Genomic DNA, 19,306 nt, shown 5'->3' with positions numbered 1-19,306 from the left:
TAGTGTGTTTCATGCCTTATCGACAGTATGGTTAGGATGACTCCCATCCGGCAATCACGGGAGGGGAGAGGAGGGGAGGGGAGGGTATGGGAGGGAAAGGTAGTGGAGGCCAAAAGAGGGCAAGGGGAGGAGGGAGAGGAAGTATAGTGTGTAATGGTTTGGTGTCGAAGAACAAGGAGACATGATTACACAATAATTATCATTTTTGTCCATAGACCAGATTATATTGTTCCATTTACCTAAAATAAATCAAACTTTTCGTTTACGAAGGCTTTCGTTTTGCTTGAAATGTTTTCTTTGTTCGAAGTTCACTACAACTTTACACTATTCCATACATAAATATATATATATATATATATGTGTGTGTGTGTGTGTGTATACATATATTTCATATATATATATTTTTTATATATTTTTCATTTATATATATATATATATGTATATAGGTTGATATCAACTATCTGATAGTAACAGTGTTTTTCTCGGATACCCATGCCAAACTAATTATCAGAACAAATTAATATGATCATAGTCCAACTTATTATCTTCGAGAAACAATGAAAGAAAGAAACTATAACATCTATCATAATAAATGCACACTATAATTAAAACTCTATTGGTATTTTATTAATTCGTGTTAACGTTGTATTATTTATACTCACATCAGAGAAAGACTCCAGCCAGTAACAACTTCTAAACACTTTGCTACTTGATATATTTTTGTCAAACGTTCAAAAAATGAAATATCGTTTTTCTCGGCTCTGCGGAGTTTTGTATTTGATGGCGTTTGTTCATATGACAACGTCGCAAATTTCTCCGATCGTTGTGTCTACGGCAATGGGTGACATAATGGGCGAAAGGACACCTTTCGCCTACCAGGATCAAGTGGTTTCCGTTGATACCACTGTAGATATCTTCAGAGGGATTCCTTACGCCAAACCACCAGTTGGTGATCTTCGGTTTGCTAAACCACAACCGATGGAGCCGTGGTTGGAGACTTATGACGCAACTTTCTTTCGACCAATCTGTTGGCAGATTGTAGAGAATAACATCACCGAAGAACAGAGCGAAGATTGTCTTCACTTAAATGTATTCTCACCAGATGTGCAGGTATGATTTTCTGGTGCATTTCAGAAACAGATCAACTTTTCCTAAGTCTGATGTCTTATTTAATTCTCTTTTAAGGGTCGGCTGCATGATTTAAATAGAATTTGAAATTAATGTGATGCAGTCATAAAACCTATTATTAAATTGGATATAGGCTGGTATATATTTAGGCGATATAGATTTCAACCCTTTGTTCTGTCCGTATTATTGTACTATTTGATGCCCTACCCATAAACCGTTAATATCCCATACAGTTGAAATTTCATTTATGTCATTTGTTTCTGTGCAAACTTTTGGAATTTAAGCACAACGTCAGTTCTTACAGTAAAATGTTTGTATAATGTTAAGTTGCAGATCTCTTCTGGTAGCTTAACACCTTCCCCTTTATTAGCCACCACAAACGACAACACTGTAACAACCTCAACGTTAAGAGCATAGCGTACCGTCCACCAATTCCATTTATCTATTCCATATGTGTATCCTAGCGTACCGTCCACCAGTGCCATGTACCTATTCCCTATGTATTTCCTGGCGTACCGTCCACCAATTCCATGTATCCATTCCCTATGTATTTCCTGGCGTACCGTCCACCAATGCCATGTATCTATTCCCTATGTATATCCTGTCGTACCGTCCACCAATGCCATGTACCTATTCCCTATGTATTTCCTGGCGTACCGTCCACCAATGCCATGCATCTATTCCCTATGTATATAATCTGTCGTACCGTCCACCAATGTCATGTATCTATTCTATACTTATTTCCTGCAGGGCAGTGGGTATCCAGTTGTTGTACATATTCACGGAGGAGGGTTTATCCAGGGCACCGGTAACAGTGCATATCACGACGGGAGACCGATGGTTTCGTTAGGCGACGTTGTGTATGTTACCATGAACTACCGTCTCAACGCCTTTGGTTTTCTATCAACAGGTTTGTCATCTTGAAACATTTTTTAACTTACCCAATATTTGAAGCTCATGTGAAGCTTAGACATTTAATCTGATGTTCCTATATTTCATACATATACGTATTAGAAAAAATCTTCAGCGCTTGAAGTTCCGTCTCTGCAGCAATTGTACCCTAATAAGATGTAAATTTTTTATGTGTATTTGACGAGTGTATTCTGGTTCTTCCAAACGCAAATCGAGAACTTCACTGAGCAATATATGAAGAGCTTCCTATATAGATTATGTCTGCCTCCTCATAGAACAAACGCACTGCCCTCGTCACCCCCATCCAAGCCACCGCACACCTCTCCACAAGTTGATACAATTCCTACTAAACTACTAACCTACGTAAAGTTGCATTTGTGAGTTGTGTTTGATTAATGATTTGACATCGTTCTTCATATCTTGAACTGTTAACACCCCTCGTAAATTGACATGGTTCTATGTAGAGAACATGTTTAACATCATCGCAATCTGCATCTGATGTAAAATTTCTGACGTCATATAACAGAAGTAAATAAACAAACAATGTTAGATAGAATTAATCTGAAGCTATACTTCGTTCAACAAATGGAATCAGGGGAAATGGTATTTGCATGTGTGTTGTAATCCTGCTTTCTTCATATCGAAAAGCGAAGAGTAGACTTCAGCTGTAAAATAGCCAAATTTAACACATGTCGTAATCATTGGTCTATGTGACGGATATCTATGTGGCGGATAAATGTGGTGACAACCTTTCCCAAACAGCTAAGAATAAAATCTTAATCCATTTGGGAGATACCAAAGAAATTAATATATACGGTAATATTGATGTTCTAACCATTGGTTAAATGCAGGTTTATCGTATTGGCTTCAGTACTGTTAACACTGTTAACAATCTACGTTGAAACATGAACAGAAACTAACACAAAGAGAAAGTAAAAAAAAATTCAGATTCTACGGGTACAAGGAAATCAGAGATTTACAAAATGGCAGCCACAGATATTTCAACCAGGACATCTTCCAAACTGAGCAAGAGTTTGATAACTGCTTTATGGAGTTGTTCATCACAAATATATATCTCTCGAGCTAAATACCCATTATCCTATTTTAAATGAAATCTGCATACACATTCATATCATATATCAACATTATCGAATTTCTCCTGTTGTAACCTACATAGGGGACCCGGAAATGATCGGTAACTATGGCCTGTGGGATCAAAGCTTGTCATTAAAATGGATAAAAGAAAATATTGAACGTGAGTGATTTCTTTTCAAAATAAAATGTTCTTACTTATTTTGTTATTTCATGTGTACTAGTTCAACTAATGAACATTTAGATTATATACCGGTATTCTATTGTATTGACCAGAAATAAGCTGTGCATAAGTGCAGTTAACCTTCGTAGGATGCAGCTAACCGGTGTAGGAGTAATACACGTCCTCTGTGCGGGCAACAGTGCAGTTAGCAGCCGAGGATCCAGTGGGAATCCACACCCTGTCCCTTTGTTTCCAATCCCACACAAAAACTATGGGCAATTATATAAGCACAACCTTGATATAGATCTAATAGATAGCCCAAACGTGCCTATGACATCTAAATGTTTAACTTTTGCTGGAGGAGGACCCGAACCCTCCCCCTCCCACCTCCCTGTATAGGGATGTTATTCAACGACCCCAGGACCAACCCCTCCTATTTAAATTTTCGATGTCCCCGCCCTCCCTCGCCACCTGATAAGACAAATCGCAATCAAGGAATTGGCAAGGAGCTTTGATTGTGATGCATGTGTCGTTATTACGTTATCACATTGCTGAAAATATATGTATATATATGATTATTCGATCAGTTTGGTTATGGTGAATGCCATGGACTGCTTGCGTGCTCAAGACCATTTCCTTAGAAACAATGCAGTTATGAATGTATTCGGTAAAGAAAGAAGTCACTCTATATCTGAGGTTTCGTCCATGTGAAGGTCACCATCCTTAATACAAGTTTATGTTGAGCCTATATACCAGTTATATTTTCAACTACTAGGCCTATATCCGTAGTCTGATATTTCACATACATTTGCGTGACACAGTTTTACCTAAAGGCTTGGCAGACTTAATTGATCAGGATAAGGTTACGTCACATATAGGCAGATGTTAGTCCCTGTCTCATCAGAGATGGTTGAGAACATAGTTCCTAGCACCCAAATGTTGAGTCATCCTTGTCACCATGGTGATTAGGATTTCTAAGTTAAGAACAGTTTGGAGAATGTATAGATTTAACTTTCTACTCAGTTAACATAGGCTTCTGTTTGTTTCTAAGGAAACCATCCTCAGTAAGAAATGATAGATTTCCCTACAGACTACGAAGTGTTGAAATATTTCCATACACGATGGACGGTAGGTTGTTTAAATTGGTGCCGATTCGATTTTAGCATCTTCTTCCACCATGGTGATATCTATTTGAAAAAAAAAATGTTATTAATCCTTAGTTTATGATGTACCGGTATTTCGTTCATAAACAGCATTTGGTGGAGATCCCAACAACATCACCATCATAGGACAGAGCGCCGGAGGGGCTAGTGTGGGATTTCACCTCATAGCGGAACAAAGCTGGAACTACTTTCACAGGGGGATATTAATGGTATGAATATTCATGCAATCTCCTCAGACAAAAAAAAATCAGTACATTATTTTCTTTTTCATTTTATAGAAATTCTTATTGTTCTCATTCTAATGTTAGCTGCATTATTAGATCGAATCAATAAAAAGACGGTTATGGCTTTAACAATACCTATAATTAGTATACAGCCTGCATATTGATGAACCTATACTGTCATTTGAAGGGAGGAGCACATTGCACATTGCATCATCACAGCTATGAAATAATCAAAAAATAATTAACATACATTCCACTATCGTGTGACAGAGTATGCCGTACAAAATCTGACGTCACACGATGAGATTTCAGATTCTACCCGATTATAGCGAACGAGAAGATCCACTTCGGTTATTTCGTAGGAAACATGTGTGTGTGTTCCGTTAACTGTAGTAACATAACACATGCAATATCCCAACCTATAACCTTAAAGTCTGAATACGTGTTTGCTGATCAATTTCAGAAAACAAACTTCAATGTTTCTTATTCTAAATGCACTCTGACCAGGTGGAGAAATGCTGTCGCAATCGAAAGAAAATTATTTTCTGTTGCTCTTAATGCACGAACGATTTCCCGTGAAATCACTTCGACCGGGAACGTCAGCTTGTTCGTTACACAAATGTAAACAAAATAGTCTACACATGCGGCCCGATCAAGATTTTAACACAGTCATACTCGTATCATCCACTTTTTACAATTCCACGGAGGAAACGTCTGAAAACACCTGTTTATTCATTGTAATGGAAGGAAATGACACAATTTCGCAAGCCACATCGGTAAGACCGAGAGAAAGAAACAAGAGCAGGGACCTAAGACAGGCTAGCCACGAAAGTAAATGTAAGCCTAGGCCTAACGGTCGTAAACAAGTAAGAGAGATTTGATTGGCGCATGATCTGTTGGGCGGGGCTTACAAATTTTGGTTGAAGTTTGTAGAATCTACGGACTCGTTAATAAATCTGGCGAATTTTATTCAGCTCAACATTTTTAGCGACAGATAACTTAATAAAAATAATGAATATTGATATGAAAATTGCATAGAACGGTGTCATTTTCACTGAACTTTTTGTGCAGTAAACTGAAAAGGTTGAAGCTTAAATTTAACAAACACGTACTGAGCCTTTAACATAAATGATATTCGAAGTGGGCTTGAACTCTGAACTGCTGCATGTACACATTATTCACAGTATCTAACTGTACAGGTTTCTTGGTTTATGTATATTTCAGAGCGGAAACATGATGGCACCATGGGGTTTAGAGACAGATTCAGAAAAGGCAAGAAGTGACGCATTTTTGGTTGGAAGACTAGCGGGCTGTGAAGACGCTACAAACAGTCAGGAACTAAGAGATTGCTTAAGACAAGTCGAGGAAGAACGACTTATCATAGCAGCAAATGCGGTAGGCTCTTAAACCTACATCTTAAGAGTTATTTGTTTGTCTTTCTTTAATTGAATATCATGCCGAGAAGAAGAACTTGCTAAATATCTTTACATAGGCCTATTAGTGTATATGGATATAACTATATGCCATGTTTTGATTATTTTTATTATGATGCTTGTTATGTGGTGTCAGAAGTGGGATAAATGTAATAACCACATATTGAGAAATTCAGTGTCGTATGTTATTTGTCATATAATTGCCTGCAGGCTCTTGCTACAACCACTAACGTGATACCGCTGGTACCAACCATCGACGGAGAATTCATCACAGACGATCCAAGACACCTCCTAGAGCAGAAGAAATTCAAAATGTGTGACGTAATGCTAGGAAATACTAAAGACGACGGATCATTAGTTGCCATGCGAGCTTACATTGAACTTATTCCTAGCCCGGATCCATACTCTGATTATGAGACCTTCCTGGATAGAGTAGCTCGCTTCACCTACACATATACCAATGACGTCATAGTGAACTCGATTGCGCAACAATACGTAGACTGGGAGGACTTCGACGATCCGGAAACGAATTATTTTTACAAGTACATCGAGTTGATTACTGATGAAGCCTTCCACTGCCCTGGTGAGCACACTGCACGAGCATATGCTATGAGCGGTAACAGTGTGTATCGGTATTACTACAGTTACCGTAGGCCATTATCCGCTAGCATACCAACATGGTACGGGGTGGGGCATGGGTATGATATGCCTTACGTATTCGGTCACTTTATGAATCCACGAATGAATTCAACTGTGCCATATTTACGTGAAGAGAAGCAATTTACACTGCAGATGATGAGTTATTACACCAACTTCGCCAAAACTGGGTGAGTGTTTGCCAACTTTCTGTTTATTCATATATATATATATAATTAGAATAGGAATATTACTACCTGTAAAATTAATATCAGGTGAAACGGATTGTTTCAACGTTAAATGAAGCAGCAATAAGAGAATATTAATAATAATATCATGCGCACCGATGTTACATGTAAACCGTAACCGTGTTTCACTATATACTAATAAAAAATTATATTTATCAGGAATCCAAATGTGGGCAACGAGGTCACTTTTCCATGGGATCGTTTTACCGTACCTGACTTGAATATCCTGGAGGAGAAACCAGATTTTGAGGCCATCCCTGGTGCAAGGGCAGAATTTAACGCATTCTGGAATTATTACGTATTGAGACTGGTGACATACTCAGGTACAAAACCAGTTTTACAATTTATATCTAAAACAACATCTATACTCTACAAAGGACCTTAGCTATATGGGGGCGGGGGGGGGGGTGGGGGGGTAATGAGGGTGTCGAGTGAGGGATAATGAGAGTGGGGGAGATAAGTGTATTACTTATAAGATGTGGGGATCCTGGTAACGCACAGGGCAACGATAGTGGAATCGGAGATTCGTTTTATCGATGGTGGTATTTTCTGCTGGTGTTTACATAGCATCGTTAGGTTAATCTACGTCACTGCGACCACAGTGAGCTACTTTTGACTAAAAGGTATCGCTTATAAGATGATCGATATGAACATTTATTTTGAAGAGAAAACTTTAATCGGTTTAACAGTGTTTTCTTCATTTTCAGATACCTCTCTAAGAAAAAGCGTACTTAACAGACAGTTTTGAAGTATATATAGTGAAAGATAGTACTTTCATGATATAAAGTGGACTGACTTGTTTTACACACGAGTATATTTTCCGTGTCCTGAATTTTGAGGATATATAGAAACTATTGTTATTTGCGATGGGTATTGTTGTATTCTAGTCCACAACTAATTCTTTAACCTTCTCTCAGTAGTCCCGCTTGTCTTTTTCTTTCTTTCTTCAAAAGTTTAGTTTAAGTCATTCTAAGAATAACGTTTTATACGTTAATTAAACATTCCATGCTGCTTTATATCGTCTCTATTGTTTATTTACTTGTTTATTATGATTTCATTATTGACAGCTGATTTAAGCGAAGCTGAACACCAGTGGCGAGAAGAATTTAATCGTTGGAAGAATGACGACCTTCCAGCTTGGAGATTGGATTTCCAAGAGTACCAGGATTCCGATCAATGTAGCCCTTAGAATATTTGATCTAGTAACATCAACTTTAAATTTACGAGATCGAGAAATATCGGAAGATGCACTGAAAATGAAAACCAAGGCAATAAAGGAAAAAATAACACTGATTAATTAGAAGAAAAACATGAAATTTTGACCGGTTATTCGAAACATAATTAAAGATAGATCATTGTTGACGATCAACGTAAGAAACTTGTCATTTAAAATATGACTCTTGTATTTTATTTCTTTGGTTTTAGTTTTGTTTTTTTGGTCCAGAATATTTTACCGCCTATCGCGGTATGTATGACACATTATGTCAGTCATTATATACCTTCTTCATACCGCAGATTAAACGATATACCGGTATCGCTTATTGCTACATGTATTCGCGAATTTTAAATATCCGAAACGTTATACATTGGGAGAAATGTTGGAGAGATATATGCCAATAATAAACTAGCATATCTCTCGATGATTGTGACATTTTATTACAGCGGTGTAAAATAAGAAAAAAATAAGTTTAATAGTTATAGTAATAATCATATATTATGTTTTACAGCAATAGATAAGAAAATGATTACTTAGACGTTACCGTTTTTGTCCTTATTTACTTTAATTAGGCCTATATGAGACGAGAACAAGGGTGTTATCATAACATGGGAGGGGAGATATATGAAAACGATTCCAATTTCTTTCTGAAATTATCTTATGCGGAAAATATACAGGCAAATAACTTCAAGATTCCTCTTTTCTCCCCGGGTGGGGAGGGATCAGCCAATAAGAAACCAGCATCTCCCACCTCCACCCACCGACCACGTGGGAAAGTATTATGTTTGCACCCTATGTGCACAGCAGTGTAAAATTCCTTAAGTGGGGTTTGGGGTGAGCAAGCGAAATGTATGTAGTTTGGCATCCAATTAATGTTGATATGTTACAGACCGTTGAAAGACACTACTAGCAATCCATATTGTATTTCTATACCACCTTTCATTAAGTTAATTAAGTAATTAAGGAAATTACCCTTCAAGCTTCTGAGGCTCCTCAGTTAAAGTGGGTGGACATACTTAGTCTAACACACCATGGAGCTATAAACAGATAGCTCCATGAACACACAGACCATAAGGCTACTTCGGTTCCTCATAAGGTTTTCATGGTCTCAAAATGACATGATTATACAATGCAATACAAGTATGTGAAGGAAACATGGTGTTGAATATTGTTCAAAGGTACACTGCTGTTTACAAATGTGAAGTAACAAGAACATCTCTTCGTTGATTTTTTTTATATAAAACAATGGATGAACATTAACATTAAGGGGTACACAGTGGAGCCAACGTCATCATCATTTTAGCTTTGAAGGAGCATACCAGAGATTAAGCTTGATTTGACAAAGACATGTCAAGAATAAACTTCTGCCTAAAGTCATTCTTTGACAGATCGCGATGCTCTGTCAATGACGTAACCGGTCGAGGTACTAGAGGACGTTTTCCTATTGGTCAGAATTAAAACCGTCATCAAACAAGGCAAGACGTTTTATAAGAGATTACATAGCACTCACTGTGCTAAAGGTTATAGGTATATAACCCATGCACCTATACAAGCTAAAACAGAAGTTCAAACAGTGGACAGTTGGTCAATACTGATGAATCATCAACACTGGAAAATTTATTTATTTACTTTATTGCTTAATTGAAGACTTCTCAACACGCTGACAATAAGTGGAGGATCAGAAATCCCGGGAAAGCTTTTGAATCTCTTAACAATGTTAAAATACTATGGCGCTATACTAACCTTTGAGTGAAGGAGACTCGGAGAATAGCCTATAATATAGGGCGTGGGAGATAAAACACTTCCATGCGGACAGAGTCATATTGTTCCATCGGTGCAGTGGCGACATGCATCTGCTATAAGTATTTATCGTAATAAAAGGCATTGAATACTCGCCCCAAACCGCGTGCCGCGCTCTGAAAAAGTTAACTTTCCGTTGCTTGCAAGTGAAGTTTTCTGCTTGTCGCTACAAAATGCAGACAGTAAATGAAACGTGATACCTTGTTATCTTTAGCTGCACCTGCGATGTCCATCGCTGTATCGTTGATATATACTGTGCTGTGGGTACTGACCGCAGCTGTATGTACTGACTGTACACTAGTGTCTAATTACCGAAGGTAGCAAGCTGTGTGCGTATTTTCTGGGATCGATTGTGGTGTCTAACACTTCTGTTAAACCTAATTCGAAACTAGGTCAGATTACCGTCATTAGACGTTTCTTTTTGCGCGAGTCTTCACACCCTTTAAAGTAGCTAAACGCGGTACTCATCACAATTCTCCGCTGTTACCCTCTTACCACGAGAAAATATAAATATATTGATACTCAATAACAACTATAGGCCTATATAGAAACCATATCAAGTACAACTTTGGGTTGCCGGAATCGAAACGAACTTGAATATGTCTTTCGTTTTCCCTGTTCTCACACAAGTGAGAGTAAAAAACAAGAAAATTAGAACCAAACAACTAAGTTAACAATTTAAATAATGCTATTTAATAAAATTGGTCTTATCGTATCGGCCTTATAATTGTACTCACGTTGATGTATAAAATTCCGTTGTCTAAACTTGCGTCATTGTCTAACTTACGTTAAACTTAGCAACGAAATAAGTTTTCCCTTTTCGCGTTCCATATCAATGATGTAGTCAATTAGATATTTACAGGTTCCAAAATATGACCATCGCCAAAACATTTGCAAATACGTTGAACTTAGAGAGTTTAATCAACTTAGAATGGAATCACGTCCGATTGCGTAATAATTAATATTCATGCCAAATACGATTTCAGTTTGAACTTTTGTTTCAACCATTGTACCATGTTATACATAAATGCTATTAAAAAGGAGAAACAGGGTTCTTCAAAGATGAATATTTTAATACAATATTCTTATGAACAACTGTCGCTGTTTTGCTGGTAGTCATTGAATGAGAGGCGCCATTTTGTGACGTCATCATACTTCCAGATGGTGATTTCCTCTCTCCATTGGGCTTCGTATTCGCTCAGATTATCTAATTGATGGGATTAAAGAAAATTTGATTCATTTAAATATTAATCATGTTGTGTATAGAAAAATTACATCCATGTCGTTGAGGAGATGAAAATTCTTAAATCGCTCCGCTCACCCCATCCCTCTAGAAACGGATGCATGACAATTAAAAATACATAAAAAGAAGAAGCTAATATAAGTAAAGAAAACTAATATCAGGGTACTTATATTATGTAGATATAACTTTAAGGTATAGTTGTAAGGTTATGTAGAATGTAAATGGCCTTTCAACTTTAAAATATTCAAATATTTCTTTTCATTTCTCCGCTCCTCAACCTTTCCAAAGACATGAGTATACTGATCACCATCAACTACGGAATGGTCGGCTCGTTTCGAGGTTTACATGACTTAAGGTTATAAACGACATGGTCCGAATACCGTTCTAGACCCCCAAAAAATGATTTACTCTATCAAAATTGGTTGACAATTTACCCTATCAGACTTTTGGCTTTAAGTTTACTCCTTAAAATTTAAATTGTATATTCGATAGGGTTGAAATTTCTGCTTAATCAGTTTGTCAGAACAACACGCTTTGAAGGTTCCAATACTAATCTTATGAACTGTTTATCAAGTTATGACCTTGTGAACATACAGAGACCTTGTGAACATACAGAGGCCTTGAAAGCCAGGTTGGCCCCCGGGAGCATGACGTCACCGGTCCCCTTTGTCACTTTCCCAATTTTTTTTTAAATAATAAAAAAAACATGAGAATACACTATATTTAATATCCCAAAATTGTGCGCATCCCACTCCAATTCGTCCATGGCCCCCTAAGTGAATCCAGGCCGGGGGTTGTTACCTCCTAACTATACCAATTTCGTCGGACCTGTCTGTGAACGTACCTATAGTAATAATCGGCATTGTGTGTCTGTACTTTATAGTGGGATGAAATGTTAGAATTTTTTATGTTTTTCATAACATGAATAACCAAACAGGGGTTATGGTCTTCTATTAACGATCATATACCTGTATAGTCTACCATCGATGGTATGTTATGGTTCCACATTCTACAATGATCTGCCCTGACTCCAGTTAGGTCATTCAGGTTTGGGTTGAACTCCTTTAGTACCAATCCTGGGATTTCAAACTCTTTCCATTCACTTTCTGGGTCACTGTTACCATCGTTATCGCCACCGTTGTTTGGATCTCTTCAAAGAAAGAAACGAAATAAAGTGAATGTAAAATTGATCTCTTGTGATGTAATGGTTAGTTATGAAATTAAGACTGAACCAAAGCAGAAGGCCGTTATACATAGGAGGGTGTGTTACTGGATAATGGATATATCACGGCCATTGGACATCGACGGAGCCGCGTGGACGATATTGAACTAGTATTGCTTCTCTGCCTTATTGACTCTTTGGAAGTCGAAACATTGCCATATTTCAACTTGGGATGATTCAGTTCGGCTCATAAAAATGACAACAATGAACAGAAATAGCGGGCACAAGAGAGCTCACTAGTTTCAACCAATTTTAGTAAGTACACTCTTCCGGTGTTGGGAGTAACATTCACCCGGTTTTGGGAGTAGCTCTCATCCGGTTTTGGAAGTAACACACCCGGTTTGGAAGTAACACACCCGGTTTTGGGAGTAATAATCACCCTGTTTTGGGAGTAACACACCCGGTTTTTGGAAGTAACATTCACCCGGTTTTGGGAGTAACACTCACCCGGTTTTGGCGAAGTTAGTAAAATATCTCATGATATCGAGAGAAAGCTGCTCTTCATCTGAAGTAAACTCCCATTCCCTAAACGGAGAGAAGCCGTAACCAAAGACGAAGGGCAAGTCCTCTGCGTGGGCCACGCCTATCCATCTAGGCGCTGACGGCCAGTAACTTGTTTTCGGAAGATGAGTGAAGAAATACCGGTAAACCGTGTTACCGTTTGTCGTGTACCCGCGTGACGTGTGTTCTGACGTACAGTGAAATGCCTCGTCGGTCGCTATATCCATAAAAGTAAAAAAGTAATTCGAATCCGGGTTTTCGTACTGCGTCCAATCGATGTATTGTTGTTCAATGGCTGTAATGATGACGTCATTAGCAAATGTATACGTAAATGTTTCCAGCTTATCTCTAAACGTTGGATAATCTGATGTCGGCCTGAGACTGAACGGAGGTACTAACTGCGACGGAAATGCCCGAATATTGACAATGGAGCCATCATCTTGAGTATTACCAACGATCACCGAGCATTGTTTAAAGTTTCCGTTGGCCAATAGAAGACGAGGATCTGCAGTGATGAATTCTCCGTCAATGACCGGCACTGTAGGAATCACGTTTGTGGTAGTTAGCAGAACCTGCAGAAATAATGGACTAGGTATGAGAGTTTTACCGAGAACTGTCGGCGTAACGTGTGGAAGGAGAAAACAGAAGAGCTAAATTCTGCTGCCAAGAGATTGTTCCAAATAAAATGATATAGATAAGTGACTGACTCGCATGTAATAAATACATCTATAAATTGTACGTGATCAACTACAGCACTCAGCGTAATAGGAGAGCGGGGACCCCCCCCCCCCCCCTCTCCCAGACAGACTTCAAATATATTTCGAATTATTAGAAAAACCATATTATTATTACCGTATTATTATTATTATTATTATTAAACCAAATTTTGAAAAACGTTTGATTGAAGTATGCATCATGTAATTAAAACTAAAATAGTGTCTTGTGGACGATTTTTTTTTTAAAGAAACGAGTGACAATCTCTTAACAGCGTTGGCTATATATAAGGTGGAATATGTACGGTAGGATTCTGTCCATTTCGGTTCAAATTGTCGGCAATTATCAAACAAGCACAAAATGCTAATTGAACGGCGCCGCATAGATGAAGGAATTAACGTATACCCCATTAGCGGCAGCACTGATCTCTTTAGCATCTTTAGTACGAAGACAAGTAGCAAGTTCTGCACTAGTGAGACCATCTGCACAACCGATTAATCGACCAAGAAGAAAAGCATCCGATCTGGCTTTTGCGATGTCTGTTTCTAACCCCCAGGGTGACATCATGTTGCCGCTCTAAAGAAGATAAAGGGAGACATAAAAATGTCGTTGAATAATGGATGGCAAGGAGGACACTGTGTACATACATTTTGGTTACTCCGCAATACGTTCACATTAATAAAATTACTAAATATTGAAATACTTTTTCATCAAGACATTTTGCTTCACACAGATTTGGTGTATTATTTTAATTGTTACAGTATATTTATGTTTTCGTTTTATTTGGATGAACGGCACCGTTATGGATCTATGTATACCCTGGTCATCTTGTGAATGTCGCAATGAAGAAACTCTTCTGGTTTCCGATATGAAAATTGGATATTAGGTTTTTTTTTTTTAATATCAACTTTATTACATACTTACAATAAGTAAAGCCCTGTGAAAGTAATCCCAGCTTTGTTGGGCGATTAGGTGATGTCCCACACTAGCCCCACCAGCACTCTGACCAAATAAGGAGATGTTATTCGGATCACCACCGAAAGCTTGTTATTTAGAAACACAAAGCAAAAGGAAACAAGGTAACGGTGTACAATAAATAAGTATTACAATCGTGCACGGTATGTCAATCAGAATTGCATGGCGGGATATGATACAACTTTCAAATATCAAATATTAATTTCAATATCTAATTATTAGCAAGGGCGGCGGAACCGGGGGGCACAGGGGGCACGTGCCCCCCCCCACTTTTCCTCAGGTTAAAAATGTGCCCTTTTTCTACATAAAAATTGAGGTGTCTCAAGTTAGCAAGAGGCCAGGGAACCAGAATGAATACTCGGGAAGGGCCGTTTCCGGGCATCTGAGGGGTTTGTAAAACCAAAAATTTTCTTGTACGCTCCGCGCCAACCAATGGTGGCGCTCCGCTCAGATAGTCGTGCATACAACTTTGCAAATCCTGGCTACGCACCTAACTTTTAATGAATTTCTGTGGGTCAAACTCTAAGCTATTTCGAATGGGAAAAATTTGTTAAGATATTAACATAATCCTTGTTTCAAAATTTGCACATTGGATATTGCAGTGCTAGTATATATGCATATTTTCCTTAAGGGGGGGGGGGGGGGGGCTTTATGGAGTGATGTGTATACGCAAATAAGATAATACAATAAGAGTTATAAAGGGTACTAAATATAAGGCTGCATCAGGCCAATCGAATTTCTGCAAAGTGCCCTTTGATGTCGGTGCCCCCCCCCCCCCAGATTAAAAGTGCTTCCGCCGCCCTTGATTATTAGATAGACTACAAATAACTGTAACTGGATGGCATTCTAGGTTAACGCAGTAATGTATTAAAGGGCCGTCTATCATCAAGTACATATGTGTAACTGACAGGTTACAGGTATACTATATCTTAGTATTGGTTACAACTTATACAAGTATATCCTAAGGTAGCATACTCCTATTAGAGTCTATACCCATCCGCCCGATTGTTCTCCTTCCGTCAGGAAAAGTGCCAAAAAGCAGCAGGAGAACATCTTTTTTGACCTGTTATCAATCATGATCTAGTTTTTTTGTGGCTTGCATGTTGAAGAGCATGATTGGAAGTACATATGGTGAACAATTTTTAGACCCCTTTAGGCCTCCCAGGAGCAGCGTACGAAAATTGTTTACTACTGAGTGAAGAGGATTGTTTACAAGTGACGAAAACTTCCGGCTCGGATAGCACAAAAAAAACTACATGGTCATGATACGGAACATTGGTGGTGCCACGAAAGGCCATCTTGTCAGCTATCCGGTGATGGGTAGCGTTTACTTCTATCTAGACTTAGAGACCACATTACTTTTGTGATTTAGTGTGTAAGTCAATGGGGCTTTTAATGAGCGTATGCTACCCTAAGCCATTTACAAAATAGTGGTCGATATCCATTCACACATCAGGCACACAATCACACACCCACACAGGTCCTCGAGTTGATAGCCATGGCAACACACGCACACATGCACATACACTGAACTTTTAATTAGACACCAAATTTGGGAGTGGCCTTCTATATGAGCTCCAAACAGATGATTTACCCTTCTTCGAATACGTTGATATAGATTGACATTTTGTTAACTCGATGCACCTTGTTTAACTATTGTTATAACATTGTTTTAACCCAATATTTCAGAATGCACTGACCTTCGTAGCAATGATTTGAGTAGGGCAGATAAAAATCTGAGAGCAAAGTAATTGTTAGTGATCTGCATTTCCCCACTAGGCAAACGATCTTTATTCGAAAATGTAGAAAGGTTCGAAGGATGACAGGTAAAGTTAAAAACAAAAACACACAAGCTAAGCAAGTTACTCAAGTAGAAGTACAGATGGTTACTTGTGAAGTGTCCTTAAAATGTGGCCAAAAATACGTATGATAAATAAACTATTGAAATTCTTACCAGCAATATTTTGCTTAATCCACTTCAAAGCCTCATTCTGATCCCAAAGGCCGTAGTTTCCTTTCAATTCGTCGTCACCAGTCGCTAAAAATCCGAATGCATTCAGTCGATAATTCATGGAGACCATTATGACGTCATTCATAGCAACCAATACCTTCCCATCAAAATTTAAATCTGACGAAGCACCTTCAACAAATCCACCGCCATGAATCCATACCATTACAGGTATGTTTTGTCTCTATGGAAACGAAAGGTGATTATAGTGCGTTTTCACAGTTTCAGATATTTTACACAATGTAACGGACCATGCGAAGACATGAAGATTGATCTATCTCTATCCATCTATCCAGTGGCGTAGGAAGGTACTTTTGAGTGGGGGGGGGGTCTGAAGACTGATGGCCGGCCTGGGGGAGGGGTCTAAGGGGAGGGGGTGTCCCCCTCCCCTTAAGATTTTTTTTGCATTTCCAGGTGGCCTCAGATGCAAGTTGGTGCAATATAGCACACTTCAACACCCACTCCACTTTGTAAAGAATTTTGCAATTTCACCTGGCCTTAGATGCAATTTGGTGCTTCAAATGAGATTTTTTTCTCATTTGAAAATGAAAAAGAGGTTTTCTGACTTGCGGAGCGGGGGGGGGGGGCGAAACGATACTTCCGCCCCCCATATTTTTCACTGGGGGGCTAGCCCCCCAGCCCCCCCGGTTCCTACGCCCTTGCATCTATCCATCTATCTACCTATCTATCTAGGAAACAACAAAATAAACATATTATACGTGTGACTGAAGTGACCAGCTGGTATAATATATAACAAAGAATAAGACATAATTATAATCCTTCTGTACAGTGTCTTATAACCAAACAGCTTTATCGTTGAAACATGAGTGTATGTAACAACGTTGTGAGATTCGTCATAAGAACTTGTCTGGACAAGGGAGGAGAGGGGTAGGCTGGGTTGGGGTGGGCGGGGTGGATGGATGGAGCTTAATTGCTCTCACAGTGCTTTCAAAGAGGTGGTAAAAGTGCCGCATACAACATAAATTTCCAATGCTGTTGAAACTGACACGAAGATAGCTTTCGACAGTCACTTAATGGTGCAGTCTCACGAGGCGAAGAAAACGAAGACAAAGAGTAGACCCTTCCAAGTAAACTATTTATCTACTTCATCAGAAGAATATATAATGGAAACCAAATGAGACACATGATTAACGTTAGGTGTATGGATCCTTATTAACGCATTTTTTCATGATTTTAATATATTGATCGTTTACACATACCGTTACATCAGGAGACCAAACGTTCAGATAGAGACAATCCTCGTCTTGTGGGTCCGTGCCGTTTCGTTCTACTGCCAGTTGCCAACACCTAGGGCGAAAAAATGTCGCGTTCCATGGTTCCGACCAATCGTCTACCGCTTCGGGCTTACGGAAACGGAAATCCCCGATTGGAGGTTTAGCGTACGGTATACCGAGAAATTCATGGATACTGGTATCTACCAGTGGTGGTGACGAACGATTAAATGCGACAGCCTGGCCGAATACGACCCCGTTACTTGTCGTAACTGACTGGGCGTTACTTGCCAAGATATTGGTTGTTAAACCAACAGCAAAGAGGTAATATCTTATGGCGTTCATTTTACGTCCTATACAAGTGTATTCTGTACCGATACTAAATATATATGGCCTGATTAAAACTGTGAACTATATAGGTAATTAGCGATATTTTAATCTTATGCAAATCTACAGCATACTACTGTAACGTCACTTCCCTGTCTGGTGGGGCAGTCTTTAATTATGGGGTTGGCGGAAGAGAGTCTCGACAAAAAGATGACAATGAAGAGGATGATAAAGTGCCCGTGGCACAGTGGTACCGTTTATTCAAACCTCCGACTTACACTTAGGTTCATTAAATATCCTTACATTACGCATAACGTAAAGGTTAACGCAATTCCTAAACGCGGCGTCTAAACGCAGCGTAGAACACGGCACTAAACGCAACGCCCAACGCAGCGTCCAACGCGGCGCCACACGCAGCGTATAACGCAACGTACAACGCGGCGTCCAACGCAGCGCGGAACGCAACGTAAAACGCGGCGCCCAACGCAACGTCCAACGCAACGTCCAACGCGGCGCCACACGCAGCGTATAACGCAACGTATAACACGGCGATAAACGGAACGCCAAACGCAGGCTCTAAATATGTAAACAGATTCAAAGCTATAGGGTTAACTAAACGGTGTCTGCAATACCGTTAACAGATACAAATATACTAAGAACCAATCGATTGACTAAATGGCAGTAACGTATATGGCAAATATCTGACCTAGGCTATTCACTTATATTCCTACTTACGGACTAACTGAAAATATACAATCACGGCAGAATACTGATCTCTACTAAAGTACACACATTGTCACGTAGTTCAGAGCGCTACTGAATAACGTAAAATGATAACAATCGGTCAATAACGTTACTCCTAAATAATTGGGCGTAATCTCCCTCAGTGCAATAGTGCAGTTTGCTAACAATTTATACAACTCACAAATGTATCCAATAATATTCTGAGCGCTTACAATATCTAAGAACAGTTATACACGGTGCCGTGGTATTAGAAACCTACCAACTTGGATAATAGTAAATGATATGATAACGTACCGTACGTAGACGTCTTGTGATATTTTGGCAA

General features: G+C 38.9%; 3 protein-coding genes across 3 annotated transcripts in view; 2 read left to right on the top strand and 1 right to left on the bottom strand.

Annotated features, from left to right (window-relative positions):
• The first annotated feature begins 602 nt into the window (after positions 1-602).
• LOC139966128 (acetylcholinesterase-like) lies at positions 603-8,689 on the top strand. Its single transcript, XM_071968848.1, has 8 exons — positions 603-1,110; positions 1,879-2,038; positions 3,218-3,295; positions 4,549-4,667; positions 5,907-6,077; positions 6,326-6,942; positions 7,159-7,322; positions 8,067-8,689. Exons 1-8 carry the CDS (start codon positions 838-840, stop codon positions 8,186-8,188), a joined length of 1,704 nt encoding a protein of 567 aa, XP_071824949.1. The 5' UTR covers positions 603-837; the 3' UTR covers positions 8,189-8,689.
• LOC139966127 (ATP synthase lipid-binding protein, mitochondrial-like) overlaps positions 6,390-19,306 on the top strand; it is a 53,371-nt gene continuing 40,454 nt past the window's right edge. Inside the window, exon 1 of the mRNA XM_071968847.1 lies at positions 6,390-6,401. The gene's annotated coding sequence lies outside the window, so the exon portion shown is untranslated. The remainder of the gene's footprint in view (positions 6,402-19,306) is intronic.
• LOC139966119 (cholinesterase-like) lies at positions 10,093-18,325 on the bottom strand. Its single transcript, XM_071968834.1, has 7 exons — positions 17,899-18,325; positions 16,625-16,862; positions 14,620-14,738; positions 14,101-14,271; positions 12,928-13,553; positions 12,227-12,408; positions 10,093-11,222 (listed from the first exon to the last, which is right to left on the bottom strand). The coding sequence occupies exons 1-7, from the start codon at positions 18,253-18,255 to the stop codon at positions 11,101-11,103; spliced, it is 1,815 nt and encodes a 604-aa protein (XP_071824935.1). The 5' UTR covers positions 18,256-18,325; the 3' UTR covers positions 10,093-11,100.

Source organism: Apostichopus japonicus, chromosome 4, assembly GCF_037975245.1.
Source record: "Apostichopus japonicus isolate 1M-3 chromosome 4, ASM3797524v1, whole genome shotgun sequence".
Lineage (NCBI taxonomy): Eukaryota > Metazoa > Echinodermata > Holothuroidea > Aspidochirotida > Stichopodidae > Apostichopus > Apostichopus japonicus.
The sequence above is the reverse complement of the archived record's forward strand: the minus strand, read 5'-3'. Positions and strand labels throughout refer to the sequence as shown.